The sequence below is a fragment of the Capricornis sumatraensis genome, chromosome 15, assembly GCF_032405125.1.
Source record: "Capricornis sumatraensis isolate serow.1 chromosome 15, serow.2, whole genome shotgun sequence".
NCBI classification, from domain to species: domain Eukaryota; kingdom Metazoa; phylum Chordata; class Mammalia; order Artiodactyla; family Bovidae; genus Capricornis; species Capricornis sumatraensis.
The window spans coordinates 36,141,141-36,166,820 of NC_091083.1; the positions used below are offsets into that span (position 1 = coordinate 36,141,141).

General features: G+C 40.7%; 1 protein-coding gene across 4 annotated transcripts in view; it reads right to left on the reverse strand.

The window, feature by feature from the left end:
- NSUN6 (NOP2/Sun RNA methyltransferase 6) overlaps window positions 1-25,680 on the reverse strand; it is a 106,167-nt gene that overhangs the window by 57,126 nt on the left and 23,361 nt on the right. For all 4 annotated transcript variants that reach the window (XM_068986891.1, XM_068986890.1, XM_068986892.1 and 1 more), the window contains exon 5: window positions 24,908-25,061. In XM_068986891.1, the coding sequence (XP_068842992.1) occupies window positions 24,908-25,061 (154 nt within the window). The remainder of the gene's footprint in view (window positions 1-24,907; window positions 25,062-25,680) is intronic.

The following is a 25,680-nucleotide window of genomic DNA, read 5'->3' on the forward strand; positions in this document are numbered from 1 at the left end:
CCCGAGCCGGGTGCCAACTGCACTGCCCAGGCTGCCATCTGGCTGTGAACGGGGAGGTCACCAGACTCTCGCCTTGGCATCGACAGCTCACCAGAAGGACTCACAGAACTCGGGAGAACAGTGTATTTACGACTACCAGTTGATTACGAAGGATACAACCAAACAAAAGGGATGCAGGGCAAGTTACAGGAGGGGGCATGGAGGCACCACCACCCTCTCAGCACCTGGATGTGTTCAGCAACCTGGAAACTGTCCAAGCGCTGTCATTCACGGCTTTTTAGGGAGATTTCATTACGCTGTTGTTGTGTAGTTGCTCAGTTGGCCCAGCTCTTTTGCAGCTCCATGTACTGCAGCGCGCCAGGCTCCTCTGTCCATGGGATTTCCCAGGCCAGAAAACTGGAGTGAGTTGCCCTTTCCCTCTCCAGGGGATCTTCCCAACCCAGGGATCGAACCCACATCTCCTGCATTGGCAGGCGATTCTTTACCACTGGGCAACTTGGGAAGCCCAGTTTCATACATACGCTAGACCAATTAAACCATTGGTCACTGGTGCTTAGTTCAATCTCCAGTCCCTTTTTCTTTCCCAGAGATACTCCAAAGGCGCTGTAAGTGCCAGCCTTCTAATCACATCCTTAGCTGCTTTGGCAAACAGCCCCCATTCTGTATGGGGACACAGCTGTCTGGAAGGGATACAAAAACACTCTTATCACTCCTGAGATTCCACAGGTTTTAGGAGCAAGTTGTCAGGAACCTGGGACAAAGATCAAATTTTTATGGACTTTTTTTTTTGGCAACCTCCAGTGGCACATGAACAACTAGCCAATCTGATCACACGAACCACAGCCTTCTTTCTCTAACTCAGTGAAACTGAGCCATGCCGTGTGGGGCCACCCAAGACAGACAGCTCATGGTGGAGAGGTCTGAGAGAATGTGGTCTACGGGAAAGGGAATGGCAAGCCACTTCAGTATTCTTGCCTCGAGAACCCCATGAACAGTATGAAAAGGCAAAAAGAGAGGACATTAAAAGATGACCTCCCCACGTCAGTAGGCGCCCAATATGCTACTGGAGATCAGTGGAGAAATAACTCCAGAAAGAATGACGGGATGGAGCCAAAGCAAAAACACCACCCAGTTGAGGATGCGACTGGTGATACAAGCAAGATTTGATGCTGTAAAGAGATATATTGCATAGGAACCTGAAATGTTAGGTCCATGAATCAAGGAAAATTGGAAGTGGTCAAACAGGAGATGGCAAGAGTGAACATCGACATTCTAGGAATCAGCGAACTAAGATGGACTGGGATGGGTGAGTTTATCTAGATGACCATTACATCTACTACTGTGGGCAGGAATCCCTTTGATGAAATGGAGTAGCCATCATGGTCAACAAAAGAGTCCAAAATGCAGTACTTGGATGCAATCTCAAAAACAACAGAATGATCTCTGTTTATTTCCAAGGCAAACCATTCAATATCCTGGTAATCCAAGTCTATGCCCCGACCAGTAACACTGAAGAAGCTGAAGCTGAACGGTTCTATGAAGACCTACAAGATCTTTTAGAACTGACACCCAAAAAAGATGTCCTTCTCATTATAGGGGACTGGAAGGCAAAAGGAGGAAGTCAAGAAACACCTGGAGTAACTGGCAAATTTGGCCTTGGAGTACAGAATGAAGCAGGGCAAAGGCTAACAGAGTTCTGCCAAGAGAACACACTGGTCATAGCAAACATCCTCTTCCAACAACACAAGAGAAGACTCTACACATGGACATCATCAGATGGTCAACAATGAAATCAGATTGATTATATCCTTTGCAGCCAAAGATGGAGAAGCTCTATACAGTCAACAAAAACAAGACCAGGAGCTGACTGTGGCTCAGATCATGAACTCCTTATTGCCAAATTGAGACTTAAATTGAAGAAAGTGGGGAAAACCACTAGACCATTAAGGTATGACCTAAATCAAATCCCTTATGACTATACAGTGGAAGTGAGAAATAGATTTAAGGGACTAGGTCTGATAGACAGAGTGCCTGATGAACTATGGATGGAGGTTTGTGACATTGTACAGGAGTCAGAGATCAAGACCATCCCCAAGAAAAACAAATGCAAAAGTGTAAAATGGCTCCCTGAGGAGGGCTTACAAAAAGCTATAAAAAGAGAGAAGTGAAAATCAAACTAGAAAAGGAAAGCTATACCCATTTTAATTCAGAGTTCCAAAGAATACCAAGGACAGAAAAGAAAGCCTTCCTCAGCAATCAGTGCAAAGAAATAGAGGAAAACAATAGAATGGGAAAGAGTAGAGATCTCTTCAAGAAAATAAGAGATACCAAGGGAACATTCCATGCAAAGATGGGCTTGATAAAGGACAGAAATGGTATGGACTTAACAGAAGCAGAAGATATTAAGAAGACGTGGCAAGAATACACAGAAGAACTATACAAAAAAGATCTTTACAACCCAGATAATCACGAAGGTGTGATCACTCACACTCAGCTAGGGCCAGACATCCTGGAATGTGAAGTCAGGTGGGCCTTAGGAAGCATCACTATGAACAAAGCTAGTGGAGGTGATGGAATTCCAGTTGAGCTGTTTCAAATCCTGAAAGATGATGCTGTGAAAGTGCTGCACTCAATATGCCAGCAAATTTGGAAAACTCAGCAGTGGCCACAGGACTGGAAAAGGTCAGTTTTCATTCCAATCCCAAAGAAAGGCAATGCAAAAGAATGCTCAAACTACCACACAATTGTACTCATCTAACATGCTAGTAAAGTAATGCTCAAAATTCTCCAAGCCAGGCTTTAGCAATACATGAACCATGAACTTCCAGATGTTCAAGCTGGTTTTAGAAAAGGCAGAAGAACCAGAGATCAAATTGCCAACATCTGCTGGATCATGGAAAAAGCAAGAGAGTTCCAGAAAAACATCTATTTCTCCTTTATTGACTATGCCAAAGCCTCTGACTGTGTGGATCACAATAAACTGTGGAAAATTCTGAAAGAGATGGGACCACCTGACTTACCTCTTGAGAAACCTGTATACAGGTCAGGAAGCAACAGTTAGAACTGGACATGGAACAACAGACTGGTTCCAAATAGGAAAAGGGGTATGTCAAGGCTGTATATTGTCACCCTGCTTATTTAACTTCTATGCAGAGTACATCATGAGAAACGTGGGGCTGGAGGAAGCACAAGCTGGAATCAAGATTGCCAGGAGAAATATTAATAACCTCAGATATGCAGATGACACCACCCTTATGGCAGAAAGTGAAGAAGAACTAAAGAGCCTCTTGACGAAAATGAAAGAGGAGAGTGAAAATGTTGCTTAAAGCTCAACATTCAGAAAACGAAGATCATGGCATCTGGTCCCATCACTTCATGGGAAATAGATGGGGAAACAGTGGAAACAGTGGCAGACTTTATTTTTCTAGGCTCCAAAAATCACTGCAGATGGTGACTGCAGTGATTGCATGAAATTAAAAGATGCTTGCTTCTTGGAAGGAAAGTTATGACCAATCTAGACAGCACATTAAAAAGCAGAGACATTACTTTGTCAACAAAGGTCCATTTAGTAAAGGCTATGGCTTTTCCAGTGGTCATGTATGGATGTGAGAGCTGGACTATAAAGAAAGCTGAGCGCCAAAGAATTGATGCTTTTGAACTGTGGTGCTGGAGAAGACTCTTGAGAGTCCCTTGGACTGCAAAGAGATCCAACCAGTCCATCCTAAAGGAGATAATCCTGGGTGTTCATTGGAGGGACTGATGTTGAAGCTCAAACTCCAATACTTTGGCCACCTGATGCAAAGAGCTGACTCATTTGAAAAGACCCTGAAGTTGGGAAAGATTGAGGGCAGGAGGAGAAGGGGATGACAGAGGATAAGATGGTTGGATGGCATCACCGACTTAATGGACATGGGTTTGGGTGGACTCCGGGAGTTGGTGATGGACAGGGAGGCCTGGCCTGCTGCGGTTCATGGGGTCACAAAGAGTTGGACACGACTGAGCGACTGAACTGAACTGAGTGGCAAGTGGGATCTTAATTCCTGGACCAGGGAGCAAACCCAGGCCTCTGCAATGGAAGCATGGAATCCAAACCACTGGACTGCCAGGTAATTCCCTATGTATTTCTTCTTATGCCACAGCAGAGTAAGTTTATGCTGCCCTGTAAGAGTGACATTATTTCAGGAGATATTTATGACTGTCACTGTAGTGGGTGTGACAACAAAGGTTAACTCCTCTTCTTCTTCATCCTGTGCCTTTTACCCTCACTAGTCTGTTTAACACTCGGTTTCTCCAAATCTGCACCTTCACTCGGAGTTAAGACTCTCGTCCTTGCTCCAATCAGGATTAAATCAAATGACTTTTAAATTAAATGATTCTTTCCCCTTGGGGCTTCCCTGGTGGCTCAGAGGTTGAAGCATCTGCCTGCAATGTGGGAGACCTGGGTTCGATCCCTGGGTCGGGAAGATCCCCTGGAGAAGGAAATGGCAACCCACTCCAGTATTCTTGCCTGGAGATCCCATGGACAGAGGAGCTTGGTGGGGTACAGTCCATGGGGTCGCAAAGAGTGGGACACAACTGAGCGACTTCACTTTCACTCCCCCTTAGCAGAAAATACCAAAACCTGAAACGTCACTGCCTCATATTCAAAAGGCAGTTCTTCGTTGAGACAACTGGGCACTTACCTTGATCAACACCTTGCCCCAACCCCCAGAGTCGGGACCAGTACTGCATGCTCTGAATGATCACTCCTCTGTAATTCAAATGACTCTGACCTGTAGGACTCCAGTCCTCTGGAAAATACTGAAACTAACATACACTTGCCACCCTATATCAGGTCCCACCTGTACTTCAGGATCTGGGTCCCCTTTGACTATCTCCTCCTGACCACACCTACCAGCAAAAAAGTATCCGTCTGTGCAGTATTTAATTGAAAATAATATGACAAAGAATAATTTTAGCCAGTTACTGCTCATATATGACTTTAGTCTTTCCCTCTAATACTATTTCTGTACAATGTAACTTCATATAATAATGCAAAATATAAGACCTCATAGAATAAACAATCTGTTGGTATATTAATCAATCTGAGCCTGTGAATTATTTGACCCAACTGGCATTCAAGAAACCAATGGGGAAAAATTCACTAACTCAATGCTGAAATATACTATTAGTGAAGTTGGTTCTAAAGTTTAAAAAGAATATAAGCAGTATATAAATGCAGAACTTCTTTGTTGTAGAAGCATGCTTTTTTTCACATAGGCAGACAAAGAAATCCTAACAGAAAGCTGAGTTTAAAAATCAACACCTTCTTGATTTCCTGACAGGATGGTGGAACAGAAGGACCTGTGCTCACCTCCTCCCACGAAAACACCAAAATCACAACTGAATACTGAACAAACATCAACAAACAAGAACCAGAACCCACCAATAAAGATGTTCAACTTTCAAAGACAAAGAAGAGGCCACAACAAGACTGCAGAAGGGATGCATTCATAATGTAATCAAACCCTGTACCTGCCAGGTGGATGAGCCAGAAATTGGAAAATAATCGTATCACAGAGGTTCTCCCACAGGAGTGAGAGTTCTGAGCCCATGTCAGGCTCCTCGGTCTGGGGGTCTGGCATCAGGGGGATGAGACCCCAGAGCATTCGGCTTTGAAGGCCAGCAGGGCTTGATCACAGGACAGTCATAGGCCTAGGGGAAACAAATGCCATTCTCAGAGGACACACAGGTCTCAAGTGCCCTGGGACCCAGCTGGAAAAGGAGTGACCTCATAGGAGCCTGGGACAGACCTACCTGCTGGTCTTGGAGGGTCTCCTGGGAGGCGAGGGGCACCTGTAGCTCACTGTGGGGACAAGGACACTGGTGGCAAGGGTGCTGGGGAGTATTTGCTGGCACCAAGGCCCGGTCCCACCCAATATATCCCTTAGATCTAGTGTTGGGAAGCCTCGGGCCAAACAACCAACAGGGCAAAAACAGTCCCACTCATCACCACACTGCAAAGTCTTCCTGAACACATACCCCTTGAAAAGCCCTGCCCACCAGAGGAACAAGACCCAGTTCCACCCAGCAGTGGGCAGGCACCAGTCCCTCCCACCAGGAAGTCTACACAAGCCCCTTAGACCAGCCGCACCCACCTAAGGGCAGACACCAGAAGAAACAGGAACTACAATCCTGCAGTCTGTGAAACAGAAAACAGAAAGTTAGATAAAATGATACAGCAGACAAATATGTTCCAGATGAAAGAATGAGATAAAACACTGGGAAAACAGCTAAGTGAAGAGGAGACAGAAAAAGAATTCATAGAAATGACAGTAAAGATGATCCAAGATCTGAAAAAAGCATGGAGGCACAGAGCAAAAAGACACACAAAATGTTTACTAAACACCTGGAAGACTTGAACAACAAACAGCACTGGAAATACAGTACCTGAAATGAAGAATACACCAGAAGCAATCAACAGCAGAATAAAAGAGGAAGAAGAACAGATAAATGAGCTGGAAGACAGAATGCTGGGAAGCACTGCTGTGGAACAGAATATAGAAAACAGATTGAAAAGAAATGTGGGCAGTCTAGAGACTTCTGGGACAACAATAAAAAGCACCAACATTCACATTACAGGGGTCTCAGAAAGAAAAGAGAGAAAGGGCCTGAGAAAATATTTGAAGAGATAAAAACTGAAAATTCCCTAACATGGGAAAGGAAACAGTTTACCTAAGTCCAGGAAGTGCCGAGTCCCACACTGGATAAATCCAAGGAGGAAAAGCCAAGATGTGTATTAATCAAACCGAAAAAAATTAAAAACCAAGAAAATACTAAAATCAACAAGGGAAAAGCAACGAATAAAAAATAAGGGTTTTCCCATAAGATTGTCAGATTATTCAGCAGAAACTCTGCAGGTCAGAAGGCTTCTGCACAATACATTTAAAGCAATGAAAGGAAAATCTTACTACAAGAATACTCTACTCAGCAAGGCTCTCATTCAGATTCGACAGAGAAATCAAAAGCTTCACAGATGAGCAAAAGCTAAGAGAATTCAGCACCACCAAACCAGCTTTACAACAAGTGCCAAAGGAACTTCTCTGGAGGGAAAAGATAAGGCCACCCTAGAAATAAGAAAATCCTGAAAGGGAAAGCTCACCAGTAAAGGCAAATATACAGTAAAGGTAGGAAATAATCCATACACAAATATAATGTCAAAACCAGCAACTGTGAGAAGAATAAAATGCAGGATAGTGACAATCCACTGGAGATTAGGAGACCAGCAACTTAAAACAATCTTGTAAACATATATAAACTGCTGTATCAAAACCTCATGGGAACCACAAACCAAAAATTTTCTATTGCAGATACACACACACAAAAAAAAAAAGCAATCAAAACACACCCTAAAGACTTGGTCATCAAATCACAACAGAAGAGAACAAAAGAAGAGAAAGAAAAAGACCTACAAAAACAAATCCAAAACAATTAGCAGAATGGAAGTAAAAATATATACATATCAATTATTATCTTAAATGTAACTGCATTAAATGTTCCAACCAAAATACACAGACTGGGTGAATGGATACAAAAACAAAATTTATATATATGCAGTCTACAAGAAAACCACTTCAGATTTAGGGACTCATACAGACTGAAAGTGAGGGGATGGAAAAAAAAAAAGTATTCCACAAAACTGGAAATCAAAAGAAAGCTGGAGTAGCAACACTAATGTCAGACAAAATAGACTTTAAAATAAAAATTATTACAAGTAACAAGGGATCAAGGGATCAATCCAAGAAGATGAAACAATTGTAAATATACACGCATCCAACATAGGAGCACCTCAACATTGAAGGCAAATGCTAACAGCCATAAAAGAAGAAACTGACAATAACACAACAATACTGGTAGACTTTAACACAGATTTCCTCAATAGATAGACCATCCACACAGAAAACAAGAAAAAACAGGCCTTAACTGACACATCAGACCAGATGGACTTATTTATGTTCATAGCACATTCTATCTGAAACTAGCAGAATACACCTTCTTTTCAAGTGCACATGAACATTCTCCAAGATGTATCACATCCTGGGCCACATATCAAGCCTGGGAAAATGTAATAAAATTCAAATCATATCAAGCATCTTTTCCAACCATAACACTATGAGATTAGAAATAAATTACGAGGAAAAAAACTGTAAAAAAAAAAAAAAAAAACCACAAACACATGGCAGCTAAACAATATGCTACTAAACCACCAGTGGATCACTGAAGAAATCAAAGAGAAAATCATAAAGATCAGAGCAGAAATATATGAAATGGAAATGAAGAAAACAGCAGAAAAGATCAATGAAACTGAAAGAAAAACGTATGTCTGAAAAGATAAACAAAACTGAAAAACCTTTAGCCAGATTTATCAAGAAACTGAGGAAGAAAGCTCAGATCAATAAAATTAGAAATGAAAAAGGGGAAGTTGCAATGGACACCACCGAAATACAAAGTATCACAAGAGACTACTACAAACAGCTATATGCCAATAAAATGGACAACCTGGAAGAAATGAACAAATTCTTAGAAATGAACACTAGCCCAAAACTGAACCAGGAAGAAATAGAAAATATGAAGAGACCAATCACAAGTAACAAAACTGAAATGGTGATTAAAACACTCCCAGCGGGACTTCCCTACTAGCACGATGGATGAGAATCCGCCCGCCAATGCAGAGGACACTGGTTCAATCCCCGATCTGCCACGGAGCAGCTAAGCCCATCTGCCACAAATACTGAGTCCATGCTCGAGAGCGTGCAAGCCACAGTAACTAAAGCCTGCATGCTCTAGGGCCCGCAGGCCACAACCACTGAAGCCCACGCACCCTAGGGCCAGCAAGCCCAAACTGCTGAAGAAAGAGCGCCCAGAGCCTGTGTCCCATGACGAGAGAAGCCACTGCACCAGGAAGCCCGTGCACTGCACCTAGAGAGAAGCCCCACTCTCTGCAACAAGAGGAAACCCACACACAGCAGTGAAGACCCAGCACGGGCGAAAGTTTAAAAAAGAAACACTTCCAAAAAACAAAGTTCAGGACAAAGAGGTCACATAGGTGAATCTTATCAAACGTTTGCAAAAGAGTTAACACCCATCCTTATGAAATTATTTCAAATAATTACAGAGGAAGGCACCCTCCCAAACTTCTTCTCTGAGGCCACTGTCACCCTGATACCAAATCCAAAGATTCCACACAAAAAAGGAAAATTACAGCCAACATCACTGATAAACATAGCTAAAAAAAATCCTGAACAAAATACTAGCAAACCAAATGCAACAATACATTAAAAGGATCGTACATCATGATCAAGTGGGATTTATCCCAGGGATGCAAAGATGTTTCAATATCTGTAAATCAATAACTGTGACACACACATTAACAAACTGAATAAAAACCATGATTGTCTCTGTAGATGCAGAAAAAGTTTTTGACAAAATTCAACACCCATTTATGATGAAAACTCTTCAGAAAGTAGGCATAGAGGAAACATACTTCAACATACCAAAGGCCACACGTGACAAACCTACAGCTAACATCATTCTCAATGATGAAAAGCTGAAAGCATTTCCTCTAAGATTAGGAACAAGACAAGGATGTCCACACTCATCATTTTTATTCAACACAGTTTTCGAAGTCCTAGCCATGGCAATCAGAGAACAAAAAGAAATAAAAGGAATCCAGATTGGAAAAGAAAACTATTACTGCAGATGACATAATAGTATACATAGAAAATCCTGAAGATGCTACCAGAAAACTATTAGAGCTTATCAATGAATTCAGTAAGGTTACAGGGTACCAAATAAATATACAGAAATCTCTTACATTCCTATACACTAACAACAAAAGATCATAAAGAGAAGGAAATGATCCCATTTACCATTGCATCAAAAAGAATATACTACCTAGGAATAAACTTACCTAAAGAGGCAAAGAAGAGAGGTGAAAAGCAAAGGAGAAAAGGAAAGATATAAGCATCTGAATGCAGAGTTCCAAAGAATTGCAAGAAAAGATAAGAAAGCCTTCTTCAGCGATCAATGCCAAGAAATAGAGGAAAACAACAGAATGGGAAACACTAGAGATCTCTTCAAGAAAATTAGAGATACCAAGGGAACATTTCATGTAAAGATGGGCTTGATAAAGGACAGAAATGGCCTGGACCTAACAGAAGCAGAAGATATTAAGAAGAGGTGGCAAGATTTTATGCTAAAGATGGCGGAGGAATAGGACGGGAAGACCACTTTCTCCCTCACAAATTCCTCAAAAGAACATTTCAACGCTGAGCAAACTCCACAAAACAACCTCTGTAGGTTGGCAGAGTACAGCAGGCAACCAGAAAAGCAGACCATTGTCTTCAAAAACAGGTAGGAAAAAATATAAACGACGAAAAAGGAGACAAAGGAGGTGGGGAGGGAACTCCGTCCCGGGAAGGGAAGCCCGTCCTGGGAAGGGAATTTTAAGAAGAGAGGTTTCCAAACACCAGGAAACACTCTCCCTGCCGAGTCTGTGGCGAGTCTTGGAAACCTAGAGGGCAACATAACAGGAAGGAAAAATAAAGAAATAATTAAAACCAAGAGATTACAAGCCCAACAGTAACTCCCCCAGCGGAAACGCAGCACAGACGCCTGCATCCGCCATTGGGAAGTGGGGGCAGGGCAGGGACGCGCGGGAGGCGCAGGCTGCAGTGCTTTGTAAGAATCGGGCAGGAACGCCCCACGCGCAACCAGAACGATCTAACTTGTGCTAGCAAACCAGACTGTGGGATAGCTACAGCACGAAAAGCTCGAACATAAGACGCCGCCAGGACCGAGCACAGAACAAAGGACGGAACGGAAAAAGCCGGCTGCAGACCATCCCCCGCCGGGGACAGGCAGCCAGAGCCGTAAGGGCTGGAAAGGGGCAATTGCAGACCCGGAGAGACTTTACTTACCTAACTGCAAGCGGGCTTCTTTGCTAAGACTTCTGGGGGTGCTGGACAGTCACAATCTGTCTCACGGGGGACGCCAGCGGTCCACCCAGAAAGTTGAGCAGCAGCGACAGAAAAGGTGACAAGCCGCGGCGATCACGCTCGCCAAACTCCTGAGCTACTCGGACCTGGGAAGGGCACAAAGCGCAGTCCCAGCCGAATCTGTGCCTCTGAGGGCTGCCTGAGCGCCAAACCTGAGCAGCTTGGACCGGGAAGTGCACGCAGCCTAGGGCCGGCCCCAGACGGTTCCCGGCTGAGCATCGTAGAGCCGGAGCGGTTTGTGCGCCGCGAGAAGGGACAGGTCAAGCGGGGCTGTGACACTGTGAGCACACGACAGCGCTATTTGTCTGCGGCATTCCCCCTCCCCACAGCGCGACTGAACTAGTGAGCCTGAAAAACCAGCAAACGGAAGAAGTTAAACAGAGGGAACCACCTTGGAAGTGATCCCACACGGCCCAAAACATCAGAGAAGAGCCGGATATATTTTTACTATTTTAAAAATCATTCCTTTTTTTTTTTTTTTTTCTTTTTTTTTTCTTCTTTTTTTTTTTCTAACCTTTTTTTTTTAATTGTTAAATCTTCTATTTCTCCTCTAATTTTTATTACTATAACCTATTATTACTATTTTTAAAAAAAAAAGACTTTTTTTTTTTTTTTTTTAAGGCTAACACCATATATAGCCTTTGGATGGTTGTTGGTGGGGTTTTTTTTGTTTGTTTGTTTTGTTTTTTTTGTTTGCTTGTTTTTTTTAAATAATTCTTGGTTTTTTTTTCTTTCTTTCTTTCCTGCTTTTTCCTTCTGCTTCTTTTCTTTAATATTGTATTTTTGAAAATCCAACCTCTACTCTAGATTTTTAACCTTTGCTCTTAGGTTTTTGTTGTCAATTATGTTCATTTAAAAACCCAAACTTCACTACCCAAGTTTACCTGAGAGCAAGATTACTGGCTTGACCACTCTCTTCTCCTATGGACTCTCCTTTTTCTCCACCAGGTGGCCTCTGTCTCTTTTCTCCCCCATCTCTTCTCTATCCAACTCTGTGAATCTCTGTGTGTTCCAGACAGTGGAGAACACCTAAGGAACTGGTTACTGGCAGGATTTGTCTCTCTCCTTCTCATTCCTCTCTCTTATCCTCCTGGCCACCTCTGTCTACTTCCTCCCTCTCCTCTTCCCTGTATAACTCCGTAAATACCTGAGCGGGCCAGACTATAGAGCGCACATAAGGAAGTGACTACTGCCTAGCTTGCTCTCTCCTCTTTTGATCTCACTGCATCTCATTCCAGTTACCTCTAACTACCCCCTCCATCTTCTCTTCTCCTTGTAACTCAGTGAACCTCTCTGAGTGTCCCTCAATGTGGAGAAACTTTTCATCTTTAACCTAGATGTTTTATCATCGGTACTGTACAGATGGAGAAGTCTAGAGGCTACTGTAAAAACTGAAGACCAGAAGCAGGAGGCTTAAATACAAAGCCTGAAAACATTAGAGAACTCTTGAATTCAGGGAACATTAAGCAATAGGAGCTCATCAAATGCCTTCATACTTACACTGAAACCAAGCTCCACCCAAGGGCCAACAAGTTCCAAAACAAGACATATCACTCAAATTCTCCAGCAACACAGGAACACTCCCCTGAGCTTGAATATACAGGCAGCTCAAAATTATTCCAAAACCTTTGATGTCTCATAACCCATCACTGGTCACTCCACGGCACTCCAGAGAGAAGAAACCCAGCTCCACCCACCAGAACTCCAACACAAGCCTCCCTAACCAGGAAACCTTGACAAGCCACTGATAGAACCCCACCCACAGTGAGGAAGCTCCATAATAAAGAGAACTCCGCAAATTACCAGAATATAAAAAGACCACCCCAAACACAGCAATATAACCAAGATGAAGAGACAGAGGAATCCTCAGCAGGTAAAGGAACAGGAGAGTTGCCCACCAAACCAAACAAAAGAGGAAGAAGTAGGGAATCTACCTGAGAAGGAATTCCGAATATTGATAGTGAAAATGATCCAAAATCTTGAAATCAAAATGGAATCACAGATAAATAGCCTAGAGACAAGGATTGAGAAGATGCAAGAAAGGTTTAACAAGGACCTAGAAGAAATAAAAAAGAGTCAAAATATAATGAATAATGCAATAAATGAGATCAGAAACACTCTGGAGGCAACAAATAGTAGAATAACGGAGGCAGAAGATAGGATTAGTGAAATAGAAGATAGAATGGTAGAAATAAATGAATCAGAGAGGAAACAAGAAATACGAATTAAAAGAAACGAGGACAATCTCAGAGACCTCCAGGACAATATGAAACGCTCCAACATTCGAATTATAGGAGTCCCAGAAGAAGAAGACAGAAAGAAAGATCATGAGAAAATCCTTGAGGAGATAATAGTTGAAAACTTCCCTAAAATGGGGAAGGAAATAATCACCCAAGTCCAAGAAACACAGAGAGTTCCAAATAGGATAAACCCAAGGCGAAACACCCCAAGACACATATTAATTAAATTAACAAAGGTCAAACACAAAGAACAAATATTAAAAGCAGCAAGGGAAAAACAACAAATAACACACAAGGGGATTCCCATAAGGATAACAGCTGATCTTTCAATAGAAACTCTTCAGGCCAGGAGGGAATGGCAAGACATACTTAAAGTGATGAAAGACAATAACCTACAGCCCAGATTACTGTACCCAGCAAGGATCTCATTCAAATACGAAGGAGAAATCAAAAGCTTTACAGACAAGCAAAAGCTGAGAGAATTCAGCACCACCAAACCAGCTCTCCAACAAATTCTAAAGGATATTCTCTAGACAGGAAACCGAAAAGGGTGTATAAACCCGAACCCAAAACAATAAAGTAAATGGTAACGGGATCATACTTATCAATAATTACCTTAAACGTAAATGGGTTGAACGCCCCAACCAAAAGGCAAAGACTGGCCGAATGGATACAAAAACAAGACCCCTCTATATGCTGCTTACAAGAGACCCACCTCAAAACAAGGGACACATATAGACTGAAAGTGAAGGGCTGGAATAAGATATACCATGCAAATAGAGACCAAAAGAAAGCAGGAGTGGCAATACTCATATCTGATAAAATAGACTTTAAAACAAAGGCTGTGAAAAGAGACAAAGAAGGCCACTACATAATGATCAAAGGATCAATCCAAGAAGAAGATATAACAATTATAAATATATATGCACCCAATATAGGAGCACAGCAATATGTAAGACAAATGCTAACAAGTATGAAAGGGGAAATCAACAATAACACAATAATAGTGGGAGACTTTAATACCCCACTCACACCTATGGACAGATCAACTAAACAGAAAATTAACAAAGAAACGCAAACTTTAAATGATACATTAGATCAATTAGACCTAATTGATATCTATAGGACATTTCACCCCAAAACAATGAATTTCACCTTTTTTTCAAGTGCTCATGGAACCTTCTCCAGGATAGATCACATCCTGGGCCATAAATCTAAACTTGATAAATTCAAAAAAATCGAAATCATTCCAAGCATCTTTTCTGACCATAATGCATTAAGATTAGATCTCAATTACAGGAGAAAAACTACTAAAAATTCCAACATATGGAGGTTGAACAACACACTTCTGAATAATCAACAAATCACAGAAGAAATCAAAAAAGAAATCAAAATATGCATAGAAACTAATGAAAATGAAAACACAACAACCCAAAACCTGTGGGACACTATAAAAGCAGTGCTAAGAGGAAAGTTCATAGCATTACAGGCATACCTCAAGAAACAAGAAAAAAGTCAAATAAATAACCTAACTCTACAACTAAAGCAACTAGAAAAGGAAGAATTGGAGAACCCCAGAGTTAGTAGAAGGAAAGAAATCTTAAAAATTAGGGCAGAAATAAATGCTAAAGAAACAAAAGAGACCATAGCAAAAATCAACAAGGCCAAAAGCTGGTTCTTTGAAAGGATAAATAAAATTGACAAACCACTAGCCAGACTCATCAAGAAGCAAAGAGAGAAAAATCAAATCAATAAAATTAGAAATGAAAATGGAGAGATCACAACAGACAACACAGAAATACAAAAGATCATAAGAGACTACTATCAGCAGTTGTATGCCAATAAAATGGACAATGTGGAAGAAATGGACAAATTCTTAGAAAAGTACAATTTTCCAAAACTGAACCAGGAAGAAATAGAAAATCTTAACAGACCCATCACCAGCACGGAAATTGAAACTGTAATCAGAAATCTTCCAGCAAACAAAAGCCCAGGTCCAGACGGCTTCACAGCTGAATTCTACCAAAAATTTCGAGAAGAGCTAACACCTATCCTACTCAAACTCTTCCAGAAAATTGCAGAGGAAGGTAAACTTCCAAACTCATTCTATGAGGCCACCATCACCCTAATACCAAAACCTGACAAAGATATCACAAAAAAAGAAAACTACAGGCCAATATCACTGATGAACATAGATGCAAAAATCCTCAACAAAATTCTAGCAATCAGAATCCAACAACATATTAAAAAGATCATACACCATGACCAAGTGGGCTTTATCCCAGGGATGCAAGGATTCTTCAATATCCGCAAATCAATCAATGTAATTCACCACATTAACAAATTGAAAAATAAAAACCATATGATTATCTCAATAGATGCAGAGAAGGCCTTTGACAAAATTCAACATCCATTTATGATAAAAACTCTCCAGAAAGCAGGAATAGAAGGAACATACCTCAACATAATAAAAGCTATATATGACAAACCCACAGCAAACATTATCCTTAATGGTGAAAAATTGAAAGCATTTCCCCTAAAGTCAGGAACAAGACAAGGGTGTCCACTTTCACCGCTACTATTCAACATAGTTCTGGAAGTTTTGGCCACAGCAATCAGAGCAGAAAAAGAAATAAAAGGAATCCAAATTGGAAAAGAAGAAGTAAAACTCTCACTGTTTGCAGATGACATGATCCTCTACATGGAAAACCCTAAAGACTCCACCAGAAAATTACTAGAGCTCATCAATGAATATAGTAAAGTTGCAGGATATAAAATCAACACACAGAAATCCCTTGCATTCCTATACACTAATAATGAGAAAGTAGAAAAAGAAATTAAGGAAACAATTCCATTCACCATTGCAACAAAAAGAATAAAATACTTAGGAATATATCTACCCAAAGAAACTAAAGACCTATATATAGAAAACTATAAAACACTGATGAAAGAAATCAAAGAGGACACTAATAGATGGAGAAATATACCATGTTCATGGATTGGAAGAATCAATATAGTGAAAATGAGTATACTACCCAAAGCAATTTACAAATTCAACGCAATCCCTATCAAGCTACCAGCCATATTTTTCACAGAACTAGAACAAATAATTTCAAGATTTGTATGGAAATACAAAAAACCTCGAATAGCCAAAGCAATCTTGAGAAAGAAGAATGGAACTGGAGGAATCAACTTGCCTGACTTCAGGCTCTACTACAAAGCCACAGTCATCAAAACAGTATGGTACTGGCACAAAGACAGACATATAGATCAATGGAACAAAATAGAAAGCCCAGAGATAAATCCACACACATATGGACACCTTATCTTTGACAAAGGAGGCAAGAATATACAATGGAGTAAAGACAATCTCTTTAACAAGTGGTGCTGGGAAAACTGGTCAACCACTTGTAAAAGAATGAAACTAGATCACTTTCTAACACCGCACACAAAAATAAACTCAAAATGGATTAAAGATCTAAATGTAAGACCAGAAACTATAAAACTCCTAGAGGAGAATATAGGCAAAACACTCTCAGACATAAATCACAGCAGGATCCTCTATGATCCACCTCCCAGAATTCTGGAAATAAAAGCAAAAATAAACAAATGGGATCTAATTAAAATTAAAAGCTTCTGCACAACAAAGGAAAATATACGCAAGGTGAAAAGACAGCCTTCTGAATGGGAGAAAATAATAGCAAATGAAGCAACTGACAAACAACTAATCTCAAAAATATACAAGCAACTTATGCAGCTCAATTCCAGAAAAATAAATGACCCAATCAAAAAATGGGCCAAAGAACTAAATAGACATTTCTCCAAAGAAGACATACGGATGGCTAACAAACACATGAAAAGATGCTCAACATCACTCATTATCAGAGAAATGCAAATCAAAACCACAATGAGGTACCACTTCACACCAGTCAGAATGGCTGCGATCCAAAAATCTGCAAGCAATAAATGCTGGAGAGGGTGTGGAGAAAAGGGAACCCTCCTACACTGTTGGTGGGAATGCAAACTAGTACAGCCACTATGGAGAACAGTGTGGAGATTCCTTAAAAAATTGCAAATAGAACTACCTTATGACCCAGCAATCCCACTGCTGGGTATACACACCGAGGAAACCAGAATTGAAAGAGACACATGTACCCCAATGTTCATCGCAGCACTGTTTATAATAGCCAGGACATGGAAACAACCTAGATGTCCATCAGCAGATGAATGGATAAGAAAGCTTTGGTACATGTACACAATGGAGTATTACTCAGCCGTTAAAAAGAATTCATTTGAATCAGTTCTGATGAGATGGATGAAACTGGAGCCGATTATACAGAGTGAAGTAAGCCAGAAAGAAAAACACCAATACAGTATACTAACACATATATATGGAATTTAGAAAGATGGCAATGATGACCCTGTGTGCAAGACAGGAAAAAAGACACAGCTGTGTATAACGGACTTTTGGACTCAGAGAGAGAGGGAGAGGGCGGGATGATTTGGGAGAATGGCATTCTATCATGTATACTATCATGTAAGAATTGAATCGCCAGTCTATGTCTGACGCAGGATACAGCATGCTTGGGGCTGGTGCATGGGGATCACCCACAGAGATGTTATGGGGAGGGAGGTGGGAGGGGGTTTCATGTTTGGGAACACATGTAAGAATTAAAGATTTTAAAAAAAAAATAAATAAATAAATAAATAAATACAAAAAAAAAAAAAAAAAAGAAGAGGTGGCAAGAATACATGGAAGAACTGTACAAAAAAGATTTTCACAACCCAGATAACTATGATGATGTGATCACTAATCTACAGCCAGACATCTTGGAATGCGAAGTCAAGTGGGCCTTAGGAAGCATCACTACGAAAAAAGCTAGTGGAGGTGATGGAATTCCAGTTGAGCTGTTTCAAATCCTGAAAGATGATGCTGTGAAAGTGCTGCACTCAATATGCCAGCAAATTTGGAAAACTCAGCAGTGGCCACAGGACTGGAAAAGGTCAGTTTTCATTCCAATCCCAAAGAAAGGCAATGCAAAAGAATGCTCAAACTACCGCACAACTGTACTCATCTCACATGCTAGTAAAGTAATGCTCAAAATTCTCCAAGCCAGGCTTCAGCAATACGTGAACTGTGAACTTCCAGATGTTCAAGCTGGTTTTAGAAAAGGCAGAGGAACCAGAGATCAAATTGCCAACATCCACTGGATCATCGAAAAAGCAAGAGAGTTCCAGAAAAACATCTATTTCTGCTTTATTGACTATGCCAAAGCCTCTGACTGTGTGGATCACAATAAACTGTGGACAATTCTGAAAGAGATGGGAATACCAGACCACCTGACCTGCCTCTTGAGAAATCTGTATGCAGGTCAGGAAGCAACAGTGAGAACAGGTCATGGAACAACAGACTGGTTCCTAATAGGAAAAGGAGTACGTCAAGGCTGTATATTGTCACCCTACTTATTTAACTTCTATGCAGAGTACATCATGAGAAACGTGGGGCTGGAGGAAGCACAAGCTGGAATCAAGATTGCCAGGAGAAATATCAATAACCTCAGAGACGCAGATGACACCACCCTTATGGCAGAAAGTGAAGAGCAGCTAAAAAGCCTCTTGATGAAAGTGAAAGAGGAGAGCGAAAAAGTTGGCTTAAAGCTCAACATTCAGAAAATGAAGATCATGGCATCCGGTCCCATCACTTCATGGGAAATAGATGGGGAAACAGTAGAAACAATGTCAGACTTTATTTTTTTTTTGCTCCAAAATCACTGCAGATGGTGACCGCAGCCATGAAATTAAAAGACGCTTACTCCTTGGAAGAAAAGTTATGACCAACCTAGATAGTATATTCAAAACCAGAGACATTACTTTGCCAACTAAAGTCCATCTATTCAAGGCTATGGTTTCTCCTGTGGCCATGTATGGATGTGAGAGTTGGACTGTGAAGAAGGCTGAGCGCTGAAGAATTGATGCGTTTGAACTGTGGTGTTGGAGAAGACTCTTGAGAGTCCCTTGGACTGCAAGGAGATCCAACCAGTCCATTCTGAAGGAGATCAACCCTGGGATTTCTTTGGAAGAAATGATGCTAAAGCTGAAGCTCCAGTACTTTGGCCACCTCATGCAAAGAGCTGACTCATTGGAAAAGACTCTGATGCTGGGAGGGATTGGAGGCAGGAGGAAAAGGGGATGACAGAGGATGAGATGGCTGGATGGCATCACTGACTCGATGGATGTGAGTCTGAGTGACCTCCGGGAGTTGGTGATGGACAGGGAGGCCTGGCGTGCTGCGATTCATGGGGTCGCAAAGAGTCGGACACAACTGAGCGACTGAACTGAACTGAACTGAACTGAAACCTACAAGACACTGATGAAAGAAATCGAAGATGACAAACAGATGGAAAGATATACCATGTTCTTGGGTTGGAAATATTTTCAACATATTTTCAAAATAACTATATTACCAAAGGCAATCTACAGATTCAGTGCAATTCCTGTCAAATTACCAATGGCTATTTTCAAAGAACTAGAACAAATTTTTAAAATTTGTATGCAGGGACTTCCCTAATGGTCCAGTGGCTAAGACTCCATGCTCCCAGTGTAGGGGGCCCAGGTTCAATCCCTTGTCAGGGAACTAGAACCCGAATGCCACAACTAAGACCAATGAGCCAAATAAATATGTAAGTAAATAAATACATATATTTTTAAAATCTGTGAAGAAAACACAAAAGACCCTAAATAGCCAAAGCAATCCTGAGAAAGAAAAACGGAACCAGAGGAATCAGACACCTTGGCTTCTTGGCTTCAAGCTATACTACAAAGCTAAGTCATCAAAACAGTCTAGTACCAGCACAAAGACAGACTTACAGATCAACAGAACAGGGCATAAAGCCCAGAAATAAATCCAAACATCTATGGCCAATTAATCTATGACAAAGGAGGCAAGACTATATATAATGGAGAAAAGACAGTCCTTTCAGTAAGTGGTTCTGAGAAAACTGGATAGCAACATGTAAAAGAATGAAATTAGAATATATTTAACACCATATACAAAAATAAACTCAAAACAGATTAAAGACCTAAAGGTAAGGCTGGATACTCCAAAACTCTATGGAGAAAAACATAGGCAGAATACTGTTTTACATAAATCACAGCAATAGGTTTTTGAATCCACCATCTAGAGTAATGAAAATAAAACAAAAATAAACAAATGGGGCCTAAATAAACTCGAAAGTTTTTGCACAGCAAAGGAAACCATGAACAAAACAAAAAGGCAATCAACAAAATAGGAGAAAAAGATGCAACTCATCTCCAAAGTATACAAATATCTCATGCAGTTCTGTATCAAAAAATCAAACAACCCAATCAAAAAATGGGAAGATCTAAACAGACACTTCTCCAAAGACATACAGATGGCCAAACAGCTCATGAGAAGACGTACAACATCACTAATTATTTGAGAACTGCAAATCAAAACTACAATGAGTTATCACCTCACACAGGTCAGAATGGCCATTTTCAGAAAGTCTACAAACAATAAATGTTGTAGAGGGTGCGGAAAAAAGGGAACCCTCCCACCTACACTGTTGGTGGGAATGTAAGTTGGTGCAATTTGGAGAACAGTATGAAGGTTCCTTAAAAACCTAAAAATAGAGCCACCACATAAAGCGATCCCAGTCCTGAGCATATATCCAAAGAAAATCATATTTCAAAAAGATACATATCAATAATGTTCACTGCAGCACTGTTTACAATAACCAAGACATGGAAGCAACCTAAATGTCCATCAACAGATAAACTGATAAAGAAAATGTGTTACATATATACAATGGAATGTTACTCAGCCATTAAAAAGACTGAAATAATGCCATTTGCAGCAACATGGGTGGACCTAGAGAGTGTCATACAGAGTGAAGTAAGTCGGACAGAGAAGAAGAATTACCATATGCATGTCTTTTATGTAGAATCTTAAAAAAATAATACAAATGAACTTACAAAATAGAAAGAGACTCACAGACTTAGAAAATGAACTTATGGTTGCTGGGGCGGGGAGGGATAGTTAGGGAGATTGGTGGTCATGTACATATTTAAAATGGATAACCACAAGGACATACTGAGTATCACACGGAACTCTGCTCAGTGTTAAGTGGCAGCCTGAATGGGAGGGCGGAGTCTGGGGGAGAATGGGTACATGTATATGTATGGCTGAGTCCCTCTGTTGTTCACCTGAAACCATCACAACGTTGTTAATCAGCTACACCCCAATACAAAATAAAAATTCTTAAAAAAAACAAACTAAAAATAGAGCCACCATGTGATCCAGCAATCCCACTCCTGGGCATAAAATCTGAAGAAAATCATATTTCGAAAAGATACATGCACCCCCGGTGTCTACTGCAGCACAGTTCAGAACAGTCAAGACATGGAAGCACCTAAATGTCCATCAACAGAGAAATGGATAAAGAAGATGTGGTGTGAGTGTGTGTGTGTGTGTGTGTGTGTATAATGGAATATTACTAAAAAGGAATGAAATAATGCTACTCGCAAGAACATGAATGAACCTAGAAATTATCATACTAAGCAAGTCAGACAAAAAACAAATATCATATGGTATCACTTACATGCAGAATCTAAAAAAAAATGATACAAATGAACCTATTTACAAAACAGAAACAGACTTACAGACTTAGAGAACAAATATGGTTACCAGGGGGAAGGACAACAGGGAGGGACAGTTTGGAGGCTGGAATTAACAAGTTGGAATCAAGATTGTCGGGACAAACAGCAATAACCTCAGATATGCAGATGACACCACCCTTTTGGCAGAAAGTGAAGAGGAACTAAAAAGCCTCTTGATGAAAGTGAAAGAGAAGAGTGAAAAAGTTGGCTTAAAGCTCAACATTCAGAAAACTAAGATCATGGCATCCAGTCCCATCATTTCACGGCAGATAGATGGGGAAACAGTGGCTGACTTTATTTCGGGGGGCTGCAAAATCACTGCAGATGGTGATTGCAGCCATGAAATTAAAAGACTCTTACTCCTTGGAAGAAAAGTTATGACCAACCTAGACAGCATATTAAAAAGCAGAGACATTACTTTGTCAACAAAGGTCATTCTAGTCAAGGCTATGGTTTTTCCAGTGGTCATGTATGGATGTGAGAGTTGCACTATAAAGAAAGCTGAGTGCTGAATAATTGAAGCTTTTGAACTGCGGTGTTGGAGAAGGCTCTTGAGAGTCCCTTGGACTACAAGGAGATCCAACCAGTCCATCCTAAAGATCAGTCCTGGGTGTTCATTGGAAGGACTGATGCTGAAGCTGAAACTCCAATACTTTGGCCACTTGATGTGAAGTGCTGACTCATTTGAAAAGACCCTGATGCTGGGAAAGATTGAGGGCAGGAGGAGAAGGGGATGACAGAGGATGAGATGGTTAGATGGCATCACTGACTCAATGGACACGGGTTTGGGTGGACTCCGGGAGTTGGTGTTGGACAGGGAGGTCTGGCGTGCTGCGCTTCATGGGGTCACAAAGAGTCGGACACAACTGAGCAACTGAACTGAACTGAACTATATATAAAACAGATAATCAAGGACCTACTATAGAGTACAAGGAACTCTACTGAATACTCTGCAATAATCTATATGGGAAAATAATCAAAAGAATAGATATATGAACTAAATCACATTTCTGTACATTTATAACTAATGCAACATTGTAAATATTCTTATACTCCAAAAAAAATTAAAATTTTTTTCTAAAAATCAACATTTTCTTGAAAGATGGCTACATTCTACTCCTACCAACAAAGAGAACAGTACTCAGAAGTCTGTGGACCCAGTTACTGGAACCACCATGTCAAATAAGAAGATGAAATGTGTACCGGCTATAACAAAATAAAGGAAGCAGTCAAACTATCATCTCCCTATTACAGACCCAAAGATTAACACACAGATATAGGCATAATCTTCATATTCAGGAGCACTTCCAGGATGAAGAATGTACTTGTTCTTGGTCATCTGGAAAGTACTGCCACCTCTAGATGGAGGGAATAGCCTATGTCTTTAGAAGAATTAATATCAACTATAAATTCAAACTGCTAAAGTATGAAAACCTGTCCCAGGAATCAGGTAAGTGGCTCTCTCCTAGGTGAATAAATTCACAGCTTTCAGCGTGTCTCCATTAGCTGTCAACTTTGTAGTAACAGAGCTGTCTACAGAATTTCTGAAACAGCCTGAAAACACTAAGCAAAAATAAAGACACAAATGAACCTACCTACAAAACAGAAACAGACTCACAGACTTGCGGTTTCCAAGAGGGAGTTGGGGGAAGACGTGGACTGGGAGTTTAGGATTAAGAGATATAAGTTTTATATACAGGATGGATAAACAGCAAAGTCCTTCTGTATAGCACAGGGAACTACATTCAATATCCTGTAATAAACATAATGGAAAAGAATATAGAAAAGAATATGTACATATGTATATCTGAGTCACTTTGCTGTATAGTAGAAATGAACACAACACTGTAAATCAACTATATTTTGATTTTAAAAATTATAAGAAACTGGATTATACACAGATGTAATTTGCTTAGCGCCTGCTGGTAAAGAATCCACCTGCAGTGCAGGAGACCCCGGTTCGATTTCTGGGTCAGGAAGATCCGCTGGCAGGGATAGGCTACCCACTCCAGTATTCTTAGGCTTCCCTGGTGGCTCAGCTAGGAAAGAATCCAACTGTAATGCGGGAGACATGGGTTTGATCCCTGGGTTGGGAAGATCCCCTGGAGAAGGGAAAGGCTACCCACTCCAGTATTCTGGCCTGGAGAATTCCATGGACTGTATAGTCCATGGGGTCACAAAGTTGGACATGACTGAGCGACTTTCACTTTCACTTGTAGCAACCAGAGATGATTTTACACTAACTTGTTCTAATTCAGGCGAGCAGGATTTCCCTAGTGGCCCAGAGGATAGGACACTTGCCAATGCCGGGGACACAGATTCGATCCCTGATCTGAGAAGATCCCACATGCCGCAGAGCAGCTAAGCCCGCACGCCACCACTACTGAGCCTGTGCTAAAGCCCCTGCGCCGAAAGCCGGTGCTCCTCAGCAAGAGAAGCCACCGCGAAGTCCAGGCACAGCGGAGACCCAGTGTGGGAATAAATACATGCACTTTTTAATTAAAAAATAATAAAAGTTAGGTGTGAGTAAATCCAAACATTAATTTTTAACCACAAATACTCACATCAGTACTGGCTTTCTGGTAAATTTTTTAGTTAAAACTTTTTTTCTTTTTAATATTAAAACTATAAGCTTTTCTCACACAGACTGTTAAAAAAGATCTGGAGAGGCCATCTAATTCATTCTTTATCAAGATAAATAATGTTATCAAAGATGCAAAACTTTTCAACTTAAGAGACTCCTTAATCTGAGCATTCATGCTTTTAACTAAAAGCATATTTCCCCCCACCCAAAAAATGGCAGTATGTGCTAAACATGTATTTTCCAATTGAACTTATAACAAAAAAAGTTAGTTATATAATGCAATTACACATATTTTTACATTATTTTACATTTTCTTTAAACCACAAAAAGGATGCTTATTTTCCCCAAAACAACAGTTGCTGACATACTTCAGTTCAGGCAGCCCACTGAAGATCTCTTTGCGGCTTAGTTCAGAAATCCCATTTCCAAGAAATATTTTTGTTCCATCAAATTCTTTGGCTCCTTTCTTACATTTGCCTTTAATATCAGAGTATACAGAAACATGATCTCCACCTTTCATAACTAGAGGAAAGAAGAAAGCCATATTACACTGACATACCTATTCTTTGGCAGAACCATGAAAACTCTTCAAGCTTTAAGACTGGGGAGGCCTAGGAGCATCAGTAGTGGACATGAAGCAGTCTAACCTGGCTCATGGTCTCACTATAACTTCTGACAGAAAATACAACTGTTTACTTTCAAATGTTTGACAACAATAAATCTATTTTTTTTCCCTAGGAAAACAAAGATGCAGGATAGTCTTCGAAACATCCAACCTCAGGGACCTCCCTGGCTGTCCAGTGGTTACAACTCTTAATACACGGGACACCTGTTCAACCCCCAATCTGGGAACTAATATCCCACATGCCTTGCGAGGGTCAAAAAAAAAAACACAGCAAACATCCAACCTCAGTTGGAAGCCTTTAGCTGACAAACGAAAGGTATCTTCTATTTCAATTATTTTCCCCATATCTAACATTCCTTAAAAGAATAAATTAAGAATACTGAGTTTCATCCCAATATTAAGATCCCAGACTTGGAATGTTTCCCCTGCAAATGACAGTTCAGCAGCCTGAGGTTTCAGCACAATTGAGTAAAGAATGGAAAACAAAATTTCACTGACATCTTCCACTCTTTTCAT